Raw genomic sequence first — 23,467 nt, forward strand, 5'->3', positions numbered from 1 at the left:
AGATCATATGCTACTCAAATGGATGTTCTTAATATGTTGGCAGATCATATCAATACATTTTACTGACACTTTCTAAACATACACTCAAAATGGCAGCTTAATCTTGAGAGCAGTGCACTTTGACAGAAAATCAGCATTTTACATTTCCTGGTAGTTTAGTCATGAAACCACGACTTCCCGGGGAGAGCTATTCGAGGCCCGCATCTCATAAAGGCTTGTGCCTCTACTTAACCTTATGTATTACAAATTTATGTTTATGATGATTATTCATTGCAGAGGACCTCATATAAAGTTTTTTTTAAAAAAAAAAAAAAAAAAAAAGCCAACACAGGAACTGGAATAATGTGCAACATGGCTCAATGTTGTAATACTGCATTTATAAAACTTAAATGAGAGAGGGTTTTTTTTTTTTTTTAGTCCTTAATTTGAGGAAATTTTGGCTTTCCTCCATGTAACTGAAAAAGTTCTTTGGTGGAAAAAATATACAGTATATAAAATACATATGTATTGAAACAAGTTCTTGAATATATATATTAATCTTGCATGTGTAGTGTCAGACATAACATCATTAACAATTCATTTATTATTCAAGTCAGTGTACTAAATAATTCATTTTTTTCCTTTTTCTGACTTATATCACTCTGTTTTCAAAAATCCATTCCATGCTGTTAGCAAACACTTGCTATATACAGTCTGGAAGTATTAGTAAGACCTGTAGTAGTTTTGGGAGCTGTAGTAAAAGTCACTATGTCCATGGAACACTGGAACCGTAAGCCATGCAGTGTACTGTCTTCCATGCATTGCACTCTTGCTTCATCAGACTGTCTCGTGATGGTACATCAGAAGCATAAGAAATATTGGGGGGGTTTAATATTCTAATCTAAATTTCATAGCTCAGCTCTCACCTGCTGCTTCCTAGGAAGATATGTTTTTCAGATGGAGCCTGCTGAGTGAAGTTCAAACTGAGAAAGCGTTTCATTAAGTGCTCAATGTTCAGTTGAATTCAGATGAATCAATATGGTAAGGTACCATCATCAGTCTTAAAATGCTGCTGCTTTGGAATAATTTTTTTTTTTTTGAAGTTCAGGGAGACAGAATAGAGTAGCAAAGTTAAGAGGGAGTTTCAATCCAAGGCTTTTTTTTTTTTTTTTTTTGTCTCTGTTCCTTTGCTTCATGGCTATTTTGGCTGGCCCGAAGAGCTGCCCTACATGAGGGCACTGATTTTTGCACTAGTACAGAGGTTGCAGGACAAGTAGCAAAAGTTGAGAATCTTAAGAAAAAAACAGAAGCTATCCACTGGAATTCTGAATGTGAGAGCTCATTCACAAGTGAAAAATAATGTTAATACAACTAGCAAAATACTTTCCTGGTCCTGGCAGAGATCAGATGGTGTAGTGCTCCTGAATTCCAAGGGCTGGTGCTAGCTTTCCACTCCTAAGGCTGTGGCTCATCTTCAGGGGTACCACAGGGTCACTGTCTCAGAGGTCTGCTTGCTAATGATTTTTGATCAGCTCTTGCTCCTGCTGAAGTTATCTGACTGAGAACTTGAGATTTCGTTACAAAATAGCGTTTCTTTCTGTTGCAGCATCAAAAGACAACTCCCAGAAAAATGTAAATGTCTCCTGGTTTTTGGAGCACAAGCATGATATTTGAGCGGTTGAAATTGGCCATGATGTTAGGTGTATATGTGCTGATGTATTTTTCTGGTATAATGTTACAAGAAGTATGCTGTTTATTGGTGCTGCTTGGGAAAAACACACTAATATAATGTACAAATGAGCATTTTAAACCAAACTGAGCATTATGGTTGGCATGTCTTTTAAAATTCCATCTACAGAAAAGCTTGTGGAAGATGAAAAATAAAATGCATGTCTGGCAGCTTCAGCAGTAAGGTCATTACTGTGAGCACCACAGGGCTGTGCATCCAGTTAATAGTTTATTTTGGTTGTGTGGAGTCCCTGGTGCTGAATAGGAGCCCCTCCTGTAGGGTTCGGTATGTTAAGCATCTCATGCTTTCATTTCATCTTAACTTCTTTGACAAGGAAGTTCTTTGGTACTTGAGTAGACAAAATGAGAGTCCAATTTTGAAACATGACTTAAGTATCATAGATCTTAAATCCTCTTGTAAAGCTTCAGACCTGATTGTAATTTTCTTGAACAATTTTCTTTTAATATTTTTTTGGGGGGTGGGGGTGGGGAAGGGGAGAGGAAGTTTTCCCTTAATTTTATTCCTGCCTTTTAGTACCCTGCTAGAATTTCAGCCTTTTTTTTTTTTTTTTTTTTTTTCTGATTGATACTTTGGTAGATATGTCTGAAAAACGCAGAGAAGCTCTAAGCTGTGTGAATATTCCATTTAATGCCTGAGAATTTGCCTCGTTTTCTTCCGCTGTTACTAATTCATATAGGAAGATAGTATTTTATATCCTTGACTCGCACAAAAGAGAACGCAATATTGACTTCTCTGAAAGCATGTCAGCTACAGCTCTAAATAATTAAAGCAGGGGATCATAATTAAAATGTCAGTGAGAGCACTTATCCCAGCTTCAGATCTTTCTCACGGTATTCATCTTACTTGCCAGCACTGATGAAAGCCTCTTTCAGATGTGATTGTTTCAGGAAGAAGGGGCACAGAAAGGCGTTTGTGAGGCTAGGAGGAGGCAGGCTGCAGTCACTCAGGTCCGATGCCGCTTCGGTGATGCTCGGAATGAATTGAAATAAATTTCTATCCAAGTCAGCAGCTCCAGGTGTTCCTTCCACATTTGTGTATTTATGTCTGTAGTTTTTTTGGGGGTCACTGTCTCACTCTGTTCACAACTAAAGATATGGATGCTGTCAGGAATGTCAATGTCACCTTCCTATCGTGGACGATTTTCACTGTGCTAGCGTAGCACTCCGGATGTTTCTTTATAGAACATACAGAGGCACAAGTCCTGATTTGTATTGCAATAAAATTAACATGCAAGTTTTTGTCCACTGATAAATCAGTTGTACAACACTGTGGGATGCTGTCTGTCCCTTCAAGAAGGGGATATTTTCCTCTCTTCTGTCTTGTTTTACTGCTCTGGGGTAGGGCACCATTCCTGGCTAGGAGCTGGTTACTAAATGAGCAATTCTGAGATGAGAAGGTGACCAGGGCTGTTTTTTTTTTTTTTTTTTTCTGCAGTATTGTACCTTACCCTTTCCTTTCCTAAAGAGATGTACTCTTATACGATAACATAAAAACATAAAATAATTAAAATAAAATACATAAAATATTTAAAGGTGGAAAATGTGTAGCCATACTTGCCCCACTGTGTCTTCCCAGTGACTTGCCTAACTCTTCTTTAGCTATCTTCTGTTTTCTCACATCTTGTGTATTTCCGTATCCCCTCGTTAGCATAAAAATAAGATGCATTTATTTTAAGAGGCATACTACAGTGTCCTTTGACTTTTGATTGGGGAGAGGATGTAATTTATAGCAGTACAGCTGTTGTGAAAGTAATTAGAAAAAGAAGGGCAATACATATAGCTTTTGAAATGTTCCCTCATGTGAAGCTATTAAAATAACATCAGGACAGCCCAAACATTAGAAGCCAGTTGGAGTAAATGCTGTTGCTTGTTTAAAGAAATGTTGTGTATTTAAGGAAAGTAAGCTCAAAGGTGGTGGTGTTTTGTGTTTTTTTTTTTGTTTGTTTGTTTGTTTTGTTTTTTTTTTTTTTTTTTTTTTTTAAATGTTCAGTGAGGTTTTATTTCGGGAAAAGGGAAAATGTATTTAATTTAGGGTTGATAACAGCAGAGCAAGAGCTTAGGCTTGACAATTTTTCAGAAGCTGGGTTTTGCACAACCTTAGAGAGGTTTTTAGTGTTCTTCTATTAATATTTGGATACTAAATTACTTTAAAATTGCTGGTCTGATTCTGCTGTTGCAAGAAAAGTGGAAGTGATCCAGTAGGCCCTCAGACTGACTGTGTAAAGCTCCACCTAGCAAACAAGCTTTACTGGCATCGTGGCACTCTGCTTTTAGAGCATACCTCTCCTATCTCCTCTCCTTTCTTACTGAAATGAAAACTTATCCTGCATGGGATGATAAAAAGGAAAGTTCTCTATTGCAGTAAGGACAAACTGTTTGCTTTCAGCTGCGGTGTGCAACTTATCTGTTGTCCTAAGTCCCTGCTTGTAACTCCTGTGTGTCAGGAGGTGCCTAGGTCTGCTTATTGTGCAAAACCCACCTCGGCCACAGCCCTTTGCAAGCATCTGGGTGGTTGCTTCTCGGGCGAAAGCTTCCTCTGCCTGCCCTCCCTCTGGAAACAGTCAGGCCCGTGGTGTGCTGTGTGTGCTTTTGCCCAAAAAAGTTTTTCAGCCGTCTCTCCTGGCACCATGCTTCTGGATGACTTTGAGAGTTCCTTGGGACCGTGAGCCAGGCAAACCTGCTGCTCCTGCCTTGCTTGCTGCTCTAGCCACGCATGTGGTGTGGCCCTTTGAGGTGACGGGTGCTACCTATTCTCCTGCTGGGGCTTCCACCAAAATGACTTGACTTGCTAAATAGCTGCAAAGCCATGGTTCAGCTCTGCTTTGGCTTGAATGCTGGCTTAAAGGCCAGTACGGGCTGAAATTGGTGTTGGTATTCATTTTGCAACAGGCAGCGTTAGGGCTGTGGGTACTGGGTGTGCAGCAGGGATGTCTTCTGGTCCTGCTTTCAACAATGGGCTGCTGCAGGACGTGGGTAGACCTGCAGGTGTCGGAGGATGACAGTGTGCAGGGGCTGTATGAGTTCCCTAAAGCTGTGTTAGTGGCCAAAAGAGTAAGGGACAGCTTATTGTCCTTGGAATAGCTCTGAAAATGAATTCTTTTCTCTGCTTTGAGCTGTTTTATCAAACGATGAGAATAGCAGAAAATAGTTCACTGTTTTACATAATTCTCACTGTATACTTTTAGCCTTCATGTAAGATCACTAATGACCCATTTTGTCTTGCTGAGCCCTGGGGTGCTTGTACACACAACTGCAAAAATGCTTTAGGTTTGTAGTATTGAGTGATATCCTTTCCTAGTTGTGGATCTGCACTTGCTCCTCCAGTGACTCATGGTGCTTTGTTGGTGTTTCCTGCTAATGATCAGGCACATCAGACGCTTGTTATGTACTTTCTGAGGAGCACTGCAGAACTTTTTGCAGTCTGGTGGTTCACATCTTGAGTTATGCACTTGTTTTGAACGTAGCATGTATTTTTTTTTTCCCCAGCTTCTTACATAGCACCTATCATCTTTTTCCTGTTCAGCCTTGCCTATTCTCAGAGGAACCAATACCTTGTTGCAGGATGCAATAACATTGCTTTTTGTGGGCAGTTAACCTTTCCTCTTGAAGCACCTTGACATCTGGTTTGCATTTCTACTGCAATCATACTCTTTGCCAAGGCCCTTCCTGCAATAATTCTGGTGTTGTGTCCTAAATGACTTTTGATTCATTGTGTCCTTTGTATTTTGGTATGCTGCCCATAACTTAAATTATTTTTACAGACTCTAATCTCCCAGAAGAGCTGAGTAAGTGTGATAGAAACCTTGCTTATTAGCTGTGTAGCTAACCTGTTTTTGTTAGTATCAGTCTACCCTGTATTGTATATTATTTACCTTGTACAACAAAAGTGCTTTCTCACACAGGAGCTAGAAGATAGTACTTCTTCAGCAAGGAGTCAAGGAGATGGTTAAAAATTATGCCATTGTTTCCTTCAGGAAGCACCAACTTTACTTTGCCTTGCAGTTGGAACAGATACATATTAACAGGAAACTCCATCTGATAGCCCTAAGCTAACGCAAACAGAGCATTTACACTTTGTTTGTCTGCTTGAGGTTTTTTGATGGTAAGTGACAGCTGAGAACAGTGATCTGTCTGCTAGCCTGACCTGTGTAGGACATCCGAGAGAGGAAGCGCATGTCGTACAGGCAGCTGTTGTGTCCAGTTCCTGGAGCAAATCACGCTTCTCTGCATGAATACAAGTGTGCTTTCCCATTGCTGGGCATCCTCATGTTGCAGAGAGGCTGGAAGATGGGCAGGGGCTGTACCCCTCCTACCTTCCCCTGCCTCAAAAACAAAGCAAAAAAGGATAAGACAAATCCATCAGGCAAAAATCATGCAAGGAGCCTGGAGGACCAAGAGGTTAAGCCTGCAGCCAGCTTTGCTGGTTTTTTATTTTTATTTTATTTTATTTTTTTTTCCAGTTCATTTATTACCTGGATTAAAGTCCTCGTTTTCATTCTTGTTGGCTTTTCCATCTCCAGCCACTGTTTGTGAAGGTTGCTGGTCTCTTCTAACTTCTTTCTATGGTAATTTCTTTCATATTTTGCCCTGTTTCATGGATCTAGACTCAGAATTCATGTTTTCAGAAGTGAAACAATTCTCTCATAAGCTAGTCATTTGAACTAGTTAGGTAGCACAGCTAATGCAGGAGGAGTTCAGCAGTTTTCTTTCAAGGATTAGAGAGTTCACAGCCATACTCAGAGAAAACAATATATATTACTAACAATTACAAAGTCAGCTAAAACTATGAGCAAGGATAAAGTATGGGGCTCCTTCATTTTATTAAGCTACCATTGCCTGACTACCCTTTTCTTGAAAACAAGCATAAACCATAGCCTCTTTTTAGTGATGGAGAGCCTCTGATGTCCACTGCTTGCATAACTGAATGCTCGTTTAGCCTTCTATTAGTAGACTGCACTGTGCTCTTACGGTTTCAAGTCTCACAGAATTAGTGTCTTCCCAGGGCTCATTTCAGACTTGCTGAAGAGTTCAGCAAACAATCTGTGCATACAGGGTCTTTGTGCACCTTAATGAATTTCCTTAAGGATGAAAGTACTCTGCACAGTGAAATCCAGATTCTTTTTTTTTTTTTAAAGCAACTTTGTCTGAGTATCTCATGTTTAAAAGCACCAGTTGGTATTTGTACTTGACACTGTACCTTGATGCTGATAATAAAATAAAATGCCATCCTGTATTTGCTTCCTGCCAGTGCAGTTTAAGATCTGGAGTCCTGTCCTCTCCTACTGTCACCTGTCCTGCGTTTGACAAGTTCTGCCTAGTCCCCATCTAACTCCTACCTTTTATTAGAATTTTTATCCTTGGTTTTTGTCCTTAATCCCAAAACGTCTTGAGTGAAAGAGCAAGAAAGACCTGGTATCTAGCTGTGAAGAGAAATGACTTGATGAAGATTTGTATTGATGTTTGCCTAATTGTAACATGGAGCCATCGATGCAGTGTACTGCATGAGGTGGTAGTTGGGGATTTCAATTGACTTATAGTAATAGAAACCCTAGCAGGACTGATTTTTCCTGATGAAAATAAAATAAGGAAAGGTTTCTCTGGCCTAGAATGGGATGGGAATGCAGGACAGTGAATGATTCTCTGTTTTCAGTGTAAAAGCCGGTGACTGAGAGGCAGGTATTGGGATGCAGGAGACTGGTGCTACTCTGGGCACTTCTCCAAGGAATATTCAGTTCATTGCACTAAATGGAATAGCTCCAGTAAGAGACTTGAGAGGTCCGCTGCAGCACTGCAAGGTTTCAGGGCACTTTCCAGGAACGAAGGGGAAGAACAGAACAATAATCTGAACCCGAGGGGAATCAGCAGTGTGATGTACAGAATGCCAGGTTGTTCTGTGTGCTGATGTCTTTGTTCGTCACTGATGTCTTATCTTTGTCCTCTTATGGAGTAGGAGGTATCTTAGGAAATCTCACGTTTCCGTCACAATGTGAAACATTTCTAGCACAGATCTCAAGGGAAAGGAAAATAAAATTTCTTTTCAAGGCATAATTTTCTAGTTTTCCTCTGTATGTAGTTTTTCTGCAACTGTGTGCCTTATCTGAAGTCCTCATTGCAATAGCACTTTTCACTGCCCAGAAAGCTGCACAAAATTGTCCTTTTATGATACCATTGACCTTTGTGTTCGCAATCTGAAGAATAATTGCGTGTCTGTGCCATAGAGATGAAAATGAACTATGATAGAGCATCATTATTTTGACGAACTAACATGTACTTGTTATGCAGCAGTGTTATAGTTTCCAAGTTATGATGATCAAGATAAGAACCTGCCAATATTAATCTGCGCACTTGTGGTGTTCATTCTCGGTGTTGTTGTTCTGGTTCTTCTAAAGCTGTATGCTTACCAGAGGTTACATTTTGGTTGCACTGCTTTGTTTACCAGTAAAACCTATCACAGCTAAAAGCTAAATGGCAAGGAGACAGGAGCTTGTGAAGAAGGTTTAGGTAGAATGCTACCAGAAACATAGAAGGATCCCACAGAGGTGGCTTATTGCTTACAGAATGTTTCTTTTTAGTTTCAGTCGTTTTCTCTGGTAGACAGGATGCACTAAAACTAGCCATTGACTTCCTGGGGAAAAAGAAGAAAAAAAAAAAAAAAGAGCACAGATACTTCATTTATAATCTCAAATAATACTCCTTTTATCCAAGGGCACTGATAGCTCGGTACCTTCAAGACTTAATAGCTGTAATTCATGAAAGTAGTGTGACAGTAGGAGCAGACTAAAGACAGCTTCTGTGCCGTTGAACATGGGAAAACTGGCTGCCTTCCTGGGGGGTTAGAAATCAAGTTGAATTTCTAACATTTTAAATTTTCAATCTCATTCCTCATCTATTAAGTGTTCTTGAGGTTTCAGCTTAATTTAGGCCCCAATACCAAGCTTTTCTCTGTTCATGGAAAGACCCCAACTGAGAGCATGTACAAAACACTGCAAGCAGCAATAAAATTTGCCCACGTTTTAATACTTGTTTTTATTATGATATTTTCAGGTCTGTGAGACTATTAATCTGGTGAGGAGGTGCTTCCAGTTTGTCTTGTGGACCTTGTTTTAACAACAGTTCCAGGTCATATCGCCAGGCATATTTTATAAAGCTTTATCAGTTCTCCTACCTGTGACATTTGCTAAATGAGTGTTATCTATCAGTAGGTGGCTAATTGTTCCATTGACCATTCCATGTGTTGTATCAAGCCAAAAAAAAGACATGGCAATGTTCTAAAACCAAAGATAAATCCAGGAAAGACGAAGCACCTTGGGGCAGGAGGCTGCACAGTACTGACATCTACCTGTGTCATGTTTCTGCAGCTTTTGCTGAGACTGGTGACACAGGCTACAGTCTGGACCTGTTCTTGAAGTTGAAATATATCCTGGAATGGTCAGAAAGAAGTAAATCCACTGCTAGCTCTTAGTATGTTCTGTCTGTATTTGCTATATCTTATTAAATGTGGTACATATATTACTGGCTTGTTGTTCACTCATCAGCTGTGTGATTCTTTCACAGAAATGCTCTGGCTCCTCAACCCTGTTTGAAAGAACAAGCTCTCTAAGTGATCTGGCTGGCTACTGCCAAATTTTGGTGTTATACTAATCCACGTGCATGTAAATCTACATACGTACTCTGTCATGTGAGTCTGTATACAGCCGTGTCTGTGCTTTTTCTGCTTAATGATTAGCACAGGATAGAAGCACGTCCCAGGTCTGGGTGCAAGCTTGTATGTACGTGAGCTCAGGTGTTACTGGAGTGCTGCATGCAGACAGCTCACACGTGCTGGGAAAGCCACGCTTCTACGGCTCCACCAGGTTTGCAGAGCTGGTGAAAGCCGAGCTGAAAAGACAGTCGTGGAAACTGCTATGCTGAAATAATTTGTCCTGTATAGCAGCGCTGGCTCTTTGGCAAAAAGCGGCTTGCTTTCTTGTAGTTTGATGAAAATGGAGTTTGTGAAAGAAAACATGTGTTGCTTTGTGTCAGCATCCACGCTGTATTAACAGTGGTTTCGTTGACATATCCAGAAGTATGCAATTGATCAGACCCTTGCAAAATGCTTGGGGTTAGCAGAAACACAGCACTGTTAAGTAGGAGTTAACCACAAAGCTGACTACTTCTGAGTGGTGTTGCTGGTGCAGTGGCTGCGATCTCCCTGGCTGCAGGCAGATGGTGCTCTATAACCTGGGACCGGCTGTGTGTAAAGCTTCACGCTATCGTCTCATCTGCAACACCCGCTTGGCGCCACGATCTGAGCGTTAGATCAGAGCTGGTGGAAACCTGAACCCTTCATTGCTTTGCTTCCTTTCCTGGAGATGAGCACATTTGTGCACAGAGGGTAAATGAGCGATGGGTTTCAGGAGATAAGATATGTGTCTTCTGAGTCTAGGCGTATCTTTAAGACCCTGTCAGCTCTGCAAGAAGTGTGTGAGTGCAGGCTGGGGTTGCGTTGCGTCTTTGGGATGGTTGCGGCCTTCAGACATGCAGCTGTTTTTTAAGCTGGGCATTTTGCTGTGACTTGTTTCACATAGCACATAAGTTGCTCCCTGAAATTGTCCAGCATATTACAGTGAAAATAGACTTGATGCACATTAGGCTTCGCTTATCCAAAACAAAGCTCTTGTGACTTACCTCTCTGAAATTACATGGTTGATTAAGTTAGGGCTGATACATCAGTCTGCTGTTAAGTGCTTCTTGGTTGGTTTTAGTTGCCTGTTAGTTTGTCCACTCAACCTGTTAGCATCAAACAGCATACATGGCTGGCATCTCTCTCCAAGCGAGTACAGCTTTGGGAAGACGTAGCACTAGTGACCACAGTAAAGTGCTATAGAGAGTGATAAAGAGCTGAAATTAAAACATTTGCTTTGAAAATATACATGAATTTGGAGCTTTGATATTTTTCTTCTATTATCATGATTCTTTGACTTTTTTTTTTTCCCCCTTGTGGAAATTCACATATATTTGAATATTTGGGAATGGGAAAAAAAAAAGGCACACTTCTTACACGAGTAAGAGAAACTTTCTGAGGCCTGGCAGTTACATTTCCCCAGGGTGATTTTGACATAGAGCATATTTAGGTCTGAGGCAGAGCAGAGGCTGTCCCTGCAGCTGTTGTTTGAGCCTGCTCACTGAGGAGAGGGAAGGTAGCTGTTTAAAATAAATGAAAAGGTGGCAAAGTTTTCCCCTTTTCCTAGTGCCTCGCTCCCTTTTTGTAGTTCAGAAGTGGAAGAGGAAGCCACCAGCACTGGAACTAAAAAAGCATGAGAGATGACGTGGAATGGTGCAGGGGTGATGGATGGCAGGTGGCTGCTGCAGCAGGGCAAGGCTGTGGGGAGGGAGGTGGAAAGCACAGAGCTGTGTGCTAAATCCTAGCAGGTATGCACAGGAGGTTCGGAGGGATATCATGCAAAGAACCTCTACTCTCATATTTCTTAAAACTTTACCAGCTTTGTGATTCTCTTGTTTAATCTGCATGGGTATGTATGCATGCATTCATAAGAAGTATTGTGTGCCCAAAAGGATAATGTGCTTTTTTATCGTCACGATGAGAACCTGCAGCTGTGTCAATTGGGGCAGAGGACTGTTAGTGAAATCTGAGCTGTTCCTTTTCTCATTTGTTTGTTTTAATGGCAGTTGCTTTGTTTTCTTGTGTCTTAAATTCTAGCCCCAAAGTTTGTCAAATCATCGCTTACACTGCAGCCTACCTCTTCCTCTTCATAGGTGTTTCCTTCAGATCTTGCTGAAGGATGTAGAGGAGGTCTAAAAATTCAGGCCTAAATTCTTGTATCTAAATCTCATGAACAGAAGAAAGTTACATCAGTATTGCTGTGTCCTTTCTATACCAAATCCAAAATAAGGTAATCACAGAATTGTCTAGGTTGGAAGAGACCTCAAGATCATAGAGTCCAACCTCTGACCTAACACTAACAAGTCCTCCACTGAACCATATCACTAAGCTCTACATCTAAACGTCTTTTGAAGACCTCCAGGGAAGGTGACTGAACCACTTCCCTGGGCAGCCCGTTCCAATGCATGATGAGAATGGGATATCCATTATGACCCCTTCAGGATCCACTGACCAGCTGGAAAGGGTCTTCATATTAAAAGTTCACAATAAGAACAACCCATTCACTTAAGTACTGCTGAATATTTCATTCCTTGGAATTATACAGGAATAGTAACAAACTTGTCAGAAGTGGTGTGTGGTTTTCCCTTTGCATGTATGTTAAGTGTAACACCTATCCCGAATAGGGAGCTAATCCATGGGGTTTGTAGAGATTAAGGTGTTAACAATTTTTTTACAGGGTTTTGAACCTGTAGAGTGCTGTCTGGATGATGATTCCATCATTGTACTCTTCCAGCCATGGAACAGAGTCTACGAGGAATGGGCCAGACTGGTTTGCTAGTTCTCTTTGGGGGTGGTAGTAGATGTGTTGCCATCTTCCCTAATGCCAAAGAAGCGATATCTGACCTCAAATATTTGGTGTGAAGGTCTCTTGTGCTGTCATCCTGGAAAGCGCACAGTAATACATTTCAGGAGTTTTTCTGGAGAAAAGAGGAAAAAAAGAAAAAAGAAAAAAAAAAAAAAGGAAAGAAAGAAAAAAGACTGAAACAGATCCATGTGAATGAAACCCCTTAAAATACATAGCATGCTGACTTGGTGAAGTTCTGTTGTCAGCCTTCGCTTCCCTTAGTAGCAACAAGGGAAAAAAAAAAAAGGCAAACAATTCCTCCTTCGGTTTATCTTGTTAATTAAGCACACAGGCTTTCACCTTTAGTGCTTGCTAGATTCCCTGTAGTTGCAGTGAAGTACGAAGATAAAGTCTTGGCTTTGGTGCCCTCTTGTGGTACAATGCATTGGCCTAGTTACACGTTTAACATGCACACTAATATTAATGAATATGCTAAATATTAATTGTTACTGCTCCAAGCAACAGCGTATGTCACTTAGCTCGAAGTGACTGAGTACTTCTGGGAATGTCAGATGCTGTCCAGAGACCCTCAGCTACCTCTGCTTTAACTGAACCCACTCATATCCATGTTCATATCACATGTTCCAGTAACTGAGGAAGTCTTATAGGTGGAATGGCTGGACACTTGGGCAAAAAGTGGTATGTTTCAAACATTTGGCTCATCCTTGTGCTCTCCTGCCTCATGGGTACACCTCGTTTCTATTAAGAGGAGTAAAAGTTAGAGATACAAGCTCAAGCAAGAAGGCTTTTGAGATAAATCAGAGACAGCTACATATTTATACTTTGCCTATGAAAAGGTAAATTCTCTTATGTGTATTTATATATGTGGTATTTTTATCCTATTAACTTCAGCTTATTATCACCACTTACTGGTTTGAGTTTTGTACCCAATTACTTACAAGCTGCTGCTTCACAATTTCATAATGCGTTCACAATATCCTTTGTATATGCCTACACTGCACTTGTGTGTGCTGCATTTTGATGCAGGCATTGGAGAATCTATTTTATGTCAGTGACATTATAATATCACATTTTTGCTTTCTTGAGTGCATAGCCTTTCAAAAGGTTCACCCAATTAAATTCTTGTTTCTGTGAAAGAAGGTTAAGGCTCCACATGACTTCAGCTGGGCCATGACAACTTTCAGTTACTAATGTCCTGTTTTGATATATACCTCATGTATTCAGATTTATTCATTGTCATTTCTCTTTTGGGAGTCGGTTGGCTGAGATAAAACCTAGCTGATAATCATTTCGGAGGTCTGTAAGGGGCAGATAATTTAGTTACTGTTTTTTTTGCAGCATGCTTCTGTCAAATGCAAAGGATTGGTGCAGAGGGAGTTGCTTGGGCAGGGGAATGAACTTTCTTATTCCCTTTCTCTTTCTGTGATGGTTGTTTTGAAATTTTATTTTAAAATTTGAATCAACCCCAAGTTATGTTTCAAATGCTGAATATCAGACTTTGTTTACCTGGGGCTTTTAGGGAAATGGTTGTTGTACAAGGTAGTGTGGGCAGAGCGTATTAAGCTCTGGCTTAGCTGGGATTTGTTTTTGCAGTTTGATAGAATTTGCAACAGCAAAAGGCAAATATTTGAAACAATTGGTGGGCAGGTGTGTGATTCAGCCATAGAAGCTGTTAAAACAGTTACAGACAAGGAATGCTGTTATCTGGGGTTGGACAAGTCTCAGAGGTAGGTAAATAAGTCTGTTGTACAGTTTTAATTTGATAATTTTCAACCCAAAAACTGTCTGAAGAGAGAGAGGTTATGTAGGAGAAGCAGGAGCACCCAGTTTACTAGCTGTGTTTAAGATAATGTAATATCCATGTTACTTCTGTGTGTACAGATAATTAGTGATAGAATAAATATTTGTCCTCCTAGATTTTTATTAGACTCATTGCACATTTATTGTTATTTATATTTATATAAATATACATTTCTTTTTTACAGTTTCCTTATTGTGCTGATATGCCTTATCTTCAGTGTGCTTTCGACAATTGAACAGTATGCAGCTCTTGCTACGGGGACATTATTTTGGATGGTATGTATTAACGTGACTGATGCATGTTTGTTCTTGCAGTATTTCTTCAGGAGATCAGAATTTACACATTAAAAGCAATGTTTTTTATGGTTTACTTGCCATAAAGTTTTGTTTTTTCCCCCAATGAGTCCCAGAAACACCAAAAGTCATAATAGTACAAAACCCCACTTTTACCATATATATGGTCTATACTGAGGTTGTCTGTATTGTGTCCAGCGTGCAAGGTTTTTCTAATTAAGCTTGAATCTCTTGTACTGATCAGGGTAATCCATCATTCAGCCATGCCAAAGACTAGGTACCTGAACATAGGGAGAGAAAAATAATAATTGCAATTCCTTTCTTTTAGCAAAACTCTGATCCAGCTTTCTTTCACAAATGCGTAACTGGTATGTTTTTATTGACTTTGGAGTTAAGACAACATGTTCTACCTGTCCAATACCCTTTTTCTTCGGTAGAGAAAACTTAGTTACCTTTTCTTTGTTTCATCAGTGCCGCAGCAGGTACATATCAAGAAATGTTCCAAGAGTATTTCTGTGCTGCCAATTTAGTCTTCATTTGAGAACCTTAGTTTTGAAATCTGTCAGACATGATTTTAAGCACAAAAAATTGTTTAATTTGTTGTACCTCAGCGGTAAGTGAGGTCCCCCTGATAAATCCTTGATTTCTTTGTATTTCTTCAACCAGTACCTTATTTGTTCTGTGGCATGCCATTTTCGTTTTGTACTTTTTAAAGGGCTTTTTTTAACCCTAAGTAGTAGTTGTGGATACTTTTGCTAATTTCTCTGATTAATTTCACCTGTGATGAAATCTCAATGAGACACTCATCTTTGTAATGTATCATAATATTTTAGTTGAAACATTGTATTGTTTGAGTGAAATAACTTCTAGTGGCAACATAGCCTTCTCACATGATTTCATGAGCAAAATCACAGCACTCATTTTGTGTGTTCATAGCAGGTACTGTGTGTGTGTATGTGTGTGTATATATATATATATATATATATATATATATATATACACATGTATATTTACTTTCTAAGGAGTATGAATCAATGTTCCTGTTCTATATCACTTAAAAACTACAGTGAATTTTTAAGATGAAATCCTACTGTTATAGTTTCTTGGAAATTCAGCTGTTGTATGTTTATTTAGTGTTGGCACATATAGATATTCTTTTCCTAAACTGTGGTGATTTTCAAGAAACTTAAGATGATTGCCAGTGATCCACTGATTCAAAGCAGTAGATGGGCCAACATGCTCTCTGCTCTATCCTGTCTTGGTGGGACTTTCAAAGAAGTTGTGGCACCTTGCAAAACAAAATAAAAATGTCAGAATCTGGTTTCTATTAGCTTCTACCTAGTAAAATTTCCTATACCGTTCTTATTTCAAGGTTTTTGTGCTTCAGAGACATAGTCGTACAAGATACTATAATTATATGAAAACAAGGGCTAAAAAGGGTTGCCGAGATTATATGTATATATTGGCTCTTTTTTGTTCTGGAGCTGTTTATTATTAAAACATTGCAATATCATCTCCCACTACCAAAGCAGGAAATTGAAGATATGTTACCAATAATTTTAAGTATTTTAAATTGGATCTATTTTTCATAACAATAAGAGAACTGCAAACTTACCCTTGTTTATTTTTCCAGTGTTAAGTTGGTGTTCCCATTGGTGTTCCAATTTTAGACAAAAAGCTTACAATTAGCTGTTGAATCTTTCTCTACTTGTCACCACACTTCACAGGGCAAAGAGCCTTGATGAAAGCTATACCTAAATGCAGTTGTAATGGGAGATTAGGAGAGAATTGGCCTTTTGTTAGCTTCCAGAATGCAGTGAAAACTGTTTAAATTTGCATGTGTTTATTTTATCTTTTTTTCACTAGATGGTGCTGTTGGAGGGGTTTGACTACAGTTACTCGTTGGCACTTGCCCAGCGTGAGCTGGCGTCTGAGCCAAGACTCTGAAAGGATCATCATTTTGGAGGGTATATGTACACTTGGCCCATTTAAAAGAGTGGTGCGGGAGAGCTTTTGCCATGACTCATAAAGAGAATGTGGTATATCTCTGTAAAAATTGATTTTGAGACTACAATATTTAAACTATGGAAAAAAGTAATTCTGAGATGTATGTTCCCAGAGAGGCCATATTTTTCTTTTATTTTCATAAGCAAGGATTTTATGGTGCCAGAACACAGCAGAATGCTGTTATCTCAGCATGATCTAAGAAAATCCAAGTGCCTGATCCAAGGGGATTAAATATTCTGCTGAACCAAGGGATATTTAGTGTGCCTGAAAAAGCTATTTTCTTGTAGGAATCTCATTTCAATATTGATTCCAACAAAAAAAAAAAAAAAAAAAAAAGTAACAGTATGTTTTTATGATGAAAGTATAAGCTCTTTCCAGCTTTTTGTTTTCTGAGTTCCTTTTCTGCTTTAGAGTACTTCTTAGTGAAGAGGTTAAACAGTTTTTAAACATTCAAAAGGCCTTCAGTAAAGAAAAACAAATTATTTTTTTGTGGTTGATATTTGTCTTATTAGCTTTGAAATAATTCCTACAGCTGAGAGAGAGTGGCACAGAACTGAGGCCTACAATATATCTATATTTTATTTCTTGCTTTAATATAAGCTTTTGTTTGAATATGATTTGCTGGTGTTTTATGCACCCCGTGAGAAAGGAAGGGAAACATACTTATAGCTTTTGAGTCTGAAGGTAGGCTTCACAAAGAACAAATGGTTCAAAATGGTCCCAGCGTTTACCTTCTGATTATCTTTGTGGTTTGAGAAGGCCAAGGCTTGTAATCTGGACATTAATAGTTGTTCTTATTTTCATTATTTTTGAAAAATTGAATGAAAGTAATGCCTGTAAAGGATGCCCAGGTAATAGGCATTACAGGCTGCATCTACCGACTGATGCAGTCTCTGTGAAGAGCAGCTCTGGATGAGAAAGCTCTCAGTTTAAGCCGTGCTTTACATCCATCCTGAAAAAGTCTGAGGGATCCAAATCAGATGCTTGTAAAGTGGAAAGAAGATAGTCTGTTAGTGGCAGCTGAACCAATTTAATGAAATGGGTTTAAAAGCAAACAAATAAGGCCAAACCCCTTCTTATTGTTTAGTGTAGCTGAGTACTGAGCAGTTGAACAATAATGTCAGGAAGGAATGAAGAGGTAATATGTAAGGAAAATATGCTAAGACCAGTAAAGGAAAGATGAGCATTTTTTTTTTTTCTTTTAGATGTACTGCGAGTCAATTGTAGAGGGGAAGTATAGTTTTCCTTTAAAATCTGTAGAGGGCAGCATTGGACCATGCTGTGCCCCTTTTGGGGTAGCTGAATTCAGACATTGGATGATGTCCTGAAGTAGGTAAAAATATCCTTTTGGAAGAAGTGAACTATTAATAAAAGGATGGTTTTTCACATGGGTTTGGGGAATTTTATATGAGCAATAAACAAAAATAATTCTCCTGGGGGAGAGAGAGGTTGAAGAGAAGGGCTGTGTAAATGTTGCTGCCAGAGACAACTCTCACCACTTTGTGGCTACAACCACAAAGTTCATGTTGTTTGGCCTGATTTCTCATCATCCGGATGGCTGTAAGGAAAATGTGAGAACAATTAAAGCTTTCAGTGAAATGAATTGGACGCACATTTGCACGAAGGAGAAAGAAACAGATACTAAACTTCTAAGCACACCAAAAGATTTCCAGTATGCTTATGTGCTTCCAGATAGGCTCTTGCCATCATCTTAGGTGTTTCCTTTTCAGTGGGGAAAAAAATTGTTTGGCTCTCTATAGTTACCATCGAAATTTATTTTTAGATTTATATGGTACAAATAACCAGTGATTTATAGAGAAGAAAACACATCTACATATCTTGCATATATTTCTTCTAGCAGGTTCAAAATGTGCCAGGCTTGAATTCTAATTTTAGTCTGCTACAATGGAGCTTGGATTTGATAAAGATAGGTTTGGATGCAGAGAATTGGTTACTTCCATTTCTGCCTGTTGTAAGAACTATGTAAAACAAACAAGCAAGAAACCTTTTCTTGGCCTTCTGCACCTGGAGTTTGCTGGTGCTGTATCTGAACACAGTCATTTAAAATAAAGCCTGCAACTAAGTCACTGTAAGCAAAGGAATCAAAATTTGACATTTCTCTGCCTAACACTTTGGGATAACATGACTACAAAGCACCAAGCATTAACTGGGTCTCAGTCTCTGAACACAGGCTCTGGTAAGTGTGACCTTCTTCAAGCTTGCTGGGGAGCTAGTGACAGATTGCAGGCCAGCACAAACCAGTGGTGATGGATTGGTGCTGTCTGCTGGCTACCTGGTGGCCTACATGATCCGACATGGTGATATCCCTTGCTGACAGCATGAGGGTATTGGCCAATATCTGAAATGAACACAGTGCCAAATTATCCTTTTGCTCTGAGTAACCCTCCTTAGCTTTTCATACACAAATTGCAGTAGCCTGAGAGTCTTCAAAAAAACACTGCTTTTATGTTGTGTGTAGTATGTTGAAAGATAGGGACATGCATGTTCCAGAGTTCACCTGTTCCTCAAGAGCTTGAGTTTATTCTCGCAAGTAGTATGGCCAGGTTTTGTTTATTTTTTTAGTACAACTACAATCCAATAAAATCTGTTCAAAGACATGCGTGTCTAAGAATCACTAAAAAATTAATAAAAATGCATGTTTTATTAACTTTAAATTTTGCTTGCTTTTGTCAAGCTTTCTACTTCAGGGTTAAAGTTTGAAGCTTTTCTGGGGTGTAAATCCACGTCAAGCTCAGAACATTTGCTTGGTAACTCTAGAAGAAACACAATAAACTTTTTGCTCAAATTTGTACATTTTTTTGCTACTTAATAGTTTAGCAAACAAACAGATGAATGCAAATTCCATCTTGGGGAAAAAAGTAGAACTATGAAATACTGGTGCATAGTAGAGCCAAGCAGTGAAAAGAAAGATTTTTAAATTTAGGATTTATCTGGATTAGTGTGTAATGTTTGCAGTGACAGGTGTTTCCTTTATGCCTTGCCCAAATGTCTGGAAAGTAGTTTGTCATTAAGTGCTACATTCAGCGTGTATCTCAATTTCAGTATAACTGGAGGGTCTATGGCTTTGTTAGGTCCTTGTTTTCACATCTGACCTCAGCCAGCTGGAGTCTATTGTTTTAAGCGTAATGTAACAGCTGACATAACATAACGGATATCAAGCTGAAAAGCTGAAACAGTGTAGTGAACTGATGCAGAGGGAGGGGAAAGTTGGGAGGGAGGGAGAGGGGCAAAACTAGCTTCGTGATTCAAAGTCGAAGCTTGCTGCCTTGTTTTCCCTGGGGGAATTAGCTAGTGAATAATGGGATGAGTCTGAAGTTCTATTAGCAATTGATTACATATGATAGACTACTGAGGCAGGTTTGAGTTTGCCAGCTGTCCCTGGCTGGTGGCTCTTGAATTGCTTTAAGTGGTCCTCAGTAGGCAAAACTGGAACAAACTCTGCAGGTGTGGTGTAATTGTAGTGCAGAACAGCAGCGTGTACCAATGTCTTGTGAGAAAGGAGATTCCCAGAGCTGGAAGAGAGAAAACAACTTAAACAAATGGAATGGATTAAGAATTTTATTTTGCAGTGTTGGATTATGTGGTTTCAATTAACTGGCTCAAAAAAGCAAAAGCAACTGGACTACCTCATAACTTTCTTTTTCTTAGCTGCTGCTAAAGCAAGCTTATGTGAGTTCCTTTTCTAAAAACTTTGTTCTCAACTTGCGAGTTTAGTAGGAAGGCACATCCTTGTGTTGACCACTGACTGGTACTGGAAGGAGAAGGCATAAATGGATGTTCTGTTAGAAACTTGCCTCAGCCATGAAAGAAGTGGCAAATACATGACTCTGTCTACAGAAAAGGAACAAGAAGGTACAGGAATCTCTGTATTATTTCTTCATATAGCTATACTTAGAAAAGCATCAAAACATACTTCTATTTTTAGCAGCAACTAGGAAAAATATCTCTAGCTGGATTGCATTCATATTGAGTAGAGCATCTGGCAGCTCCACCCACCTGAGAGTTTATTCCATGTTTTTAGGAGGGGAAAAAAAAAAAAAAGGTCAGGACTCTATGCTGCTGTGTTTTTTTTAAAGTATATGGGTATAGGCAACCAAATTAGGTCCTACATTTATAAGTGAAGTTTTTATGGCTCAAGACTTGCAATTATGCAGTATGTTTAACTCTGTGTATATGAGTAGTCATAATGACTTCAGTGGAGCTTCCTGTGTGCATAAATATTAACGGGATCAGGGCGTATTAGGAAAGGTTTCATGAATAGTATCTGCTTGTATTTAGGGATAACCTAGGAAGCACAAGAGTTTGATTTATGGAACTGCAGGTGGTGTTTATCACACATTTAATGTTTTAAATTTATTTTTATCTAATTTACTTTTATTTTGATAGAAAAAAATATAAAAAATCATGCAGACTGAAGCATCAGCTCTACAAGGCTTGTCTTGCGCAGAGTTTCTAGGCACCCAACACCAGGACAGATGTCCTAGAGCTTCTGCACTGCCCAGAAATGCCAAATGTTCATATCAGGGACCTCTACCTTGGTGTATTGCTAGCATCAGGTATTTCCGCCTAACCCATCAAATATCAACATGTTTTCAAGGTGATGGGAAGCCAGGAATTGTTATTAGCTCTTGGAAACAGCAGAACTTCAAAGAACTCACAAAATAAACAAAATGCCTTTTCTCACACCCAGTCTGTGACAGCAAGCTATGTACTTCCTCACTTTGATGGTTTCCCTTATGTTAATGACATTGGGGCTGTCTGATGTGTGCTGAAGTAGACAGAGAATGTCTAGCAGCTGTCCATGGATCCATGTGGCATTTGAGTTTTCAGGTGGGCCTAATTAGTATTTAACTGAGAAAAGTTACTGGTTCTAAAACCTAGAGGCAGCTGTGGATACACAGTAGCTCTGGTGGTTTCTCTTAGTTGTGGTCCCAGCACTAACCATTCGGGTAGCAAATGTCAGCAGCACCTTTTGTAAGAGATACAGCAGCACTGAAATAGTACAAATGATCTCTTAATGTAGCTCTGAGCTAGGAAACTCAGGAAGGGGAGTGAAAAAGAGCTCCAGCCCTTTGCTTATGTGTTTTTCTTTTAGTTTAATTCCTTGTTTCCACATATGTTTTCCACATATATATTCGTATTTAATTTCTTTCCCCTCCAACATCCCTTTAACATCCTTATTGAGGTGCCTTTCACAAACTTACTTGTTGTTTCTGTCAGCTTGACGGGATATGTTTACACCTGGAATGCCTGCAAAATATATTGATTTACTTGTCATTTATCCCTCTGCAGCTATTTCCCGTGTAAAGATGAGAAAGGACATCTGCTCTAGAGGTAATCTGACTATTCCATGGCTCCCTGCAGCAGAGCAGGTACAGCATATTAAGGAGGCTGTTTCAGTTGTAATGTTGCAGATCAGTTTTAAATCACAATTCAACGTGTATGGTGAGTGGCCTCCACCTGGCCTGCAGGCAAGGAGTTTGACACCTACCTTCTAGGAGCTGTTCCAAGCCATTGATTTAGTATATGAAGCTCAGAATGAGTTATATTTAGTGGCAAGGGAAAATGGAGGAGAGAAAATTAAATATTTACCAATCTTACTTCTGTAATGCCTTACAAACACGAACATACTTAACCTTGCAGCATTCTTGGGAGGTGAGCATTAGTAGTTCTACAAGTAAAATTGGTGACCTGTAGTTTTTCCACCATATCTTGGCTCTGTGAGATTAAACCATTGGAGAATTCAGGCTGCACATTCAAGAGTGGGTTTCAGCCTGCATAAGCTGGCACTTGCCACCCAAAGAAACGGTTCTGCTGCTCCATTCCTTGTGCCAACACAAGCATTTGTGCAGCTATGTTGTAAGCTGCCTTGGAGAACCGTATGGGTTCTAACTAACCTTTTTTTTGGCCTGATGAGTTTGCTTCTTTTGGCAGCAGTGCTGGCTTAAAGTGTTTGTGGAACTACAGTGTAAGATTTCTTAGCTTTTGATAGTTAAAAGCGTGATGGAAACTTTATCTGCAACAAAATTTGCAAGCAGACTTGTGTGCTATCCTTCTGAGAAAAGATATTATTGTTGTTTACATTACAGTCCATTCAAAGGGCCCTGCCTGTAGGATGAAGTATAGCACCTAGTAGAGCGCTCACACACTCTAAAAGGTAGTTTCTACCCTTATGGACCTTGCAGTCTAAACAGACAAAGTGGTGAAAAGGTGAGCGGAAGGAAGTATGAATAGCTTCTTGCACAGCCAAGCACTGAAGCAGAGAAAGAATAAACTTACCAGAGTCCCAGTTTGGGCCTGCTCCAAGTGTTCAGGTTCTGTGATGGGCCTCAGCAGTCATAACACTGAAGAAAAGACATTTTAAATTTCTTGTCTCATTTCTTAGTTTAGGACCTGTCACTACGAAAGCTTCTTTAATATGACAGCTGAGATTTTGGCCCTGTTTTCACATACTTAGGTCTGTTAGTGCCTTTCTTTTATTGATTTGACTAAATGGTTAAGTAGCGTTTTATGTCTGCTTTGCATCTGTTTTGTAGCAGGACAGCAGGATATCAGCCTGACAGCTGATTGTGACAGACTTGATTGAAATTAATTTTATCCTATAGGTTTAGGCACATCTACTGTAATCTAGAGCCAGTTATTGAACTTGAATTGGCAGCTCAGCTGTATCTACAAACAAAAGCTGTTTTGTTCCAACTCAGCTAGAACAGACAGGGCTGTAGGTAGGGTTTCAGAAGCATGTCTCTTCGGAAGAACTTAAGAGCTAGCAGATGACTTCTTCACTGCTGCCCCACTGTGGGGTTTTGTTCTGCCTAGAAATGGATTGTGCTTCTTTCATGTTCATAGTGCTGCATTGTATAGTTGACCCAGAAAGCTTTGTTTAACCCCAAAGCTGGTTAAAACCAATTTAGTCACATTGAAGAAGGCGAATGAGCAATTCCACAACTGGTTCAGCTTTGTGGGTGGCAATCTCCAAGATGAGAGGTGCGCTAATGAGGAGTTGGGTGTGGTAATATCTTCAATCTCTGTTATTGCCTTTTCAGTGATTAAGAGCACGTGGTTGCATGCGTCAATATAGCCTAGTCCCATGGGGTATAATTGTACTATTATGTCATCATTGTTGTTAATACAATAACAAGAACATTTGG

At 39.5% G+C, this 23,467-nt stretch overlaps 1 protein-coding gene across 1 annotated transcript in view; it reads left to right on the top strand.

The window, feature by feature from the left end:
• KCNQ1 (potassium voltage-gated channel subfamily Q member 1) overlaps window positions 1-23,467 on the top strand; it is a gene marked incomplete at its 5' end in the record, with an annotated part of 350,880 nt that overhangs the window by 31,059 nt on the left and 296,354 nt on the right. The window contains one exon of the mRNA XM_084287197.1: window positions 14,183-14,273. Coding sequence (XP_084143323.1) covers window positions 14,183-14,273 — 91 coding nt within the window. The remainder of the gene's footprint in view (window positions 1-14,182; window positions 14,274-23,467) is intronic.

Source organism: Netta rufina, assembly GCF_964035555.1.
Source record: "Netta rufina genome assembly, chromosome: 5".
Taxonomy (NCBI): domain Eukaryota; kingdom Metazoa; phylum Chordata; class Aves; order Anseriformes; family Anatidae; genus Netta; species Netta rufina.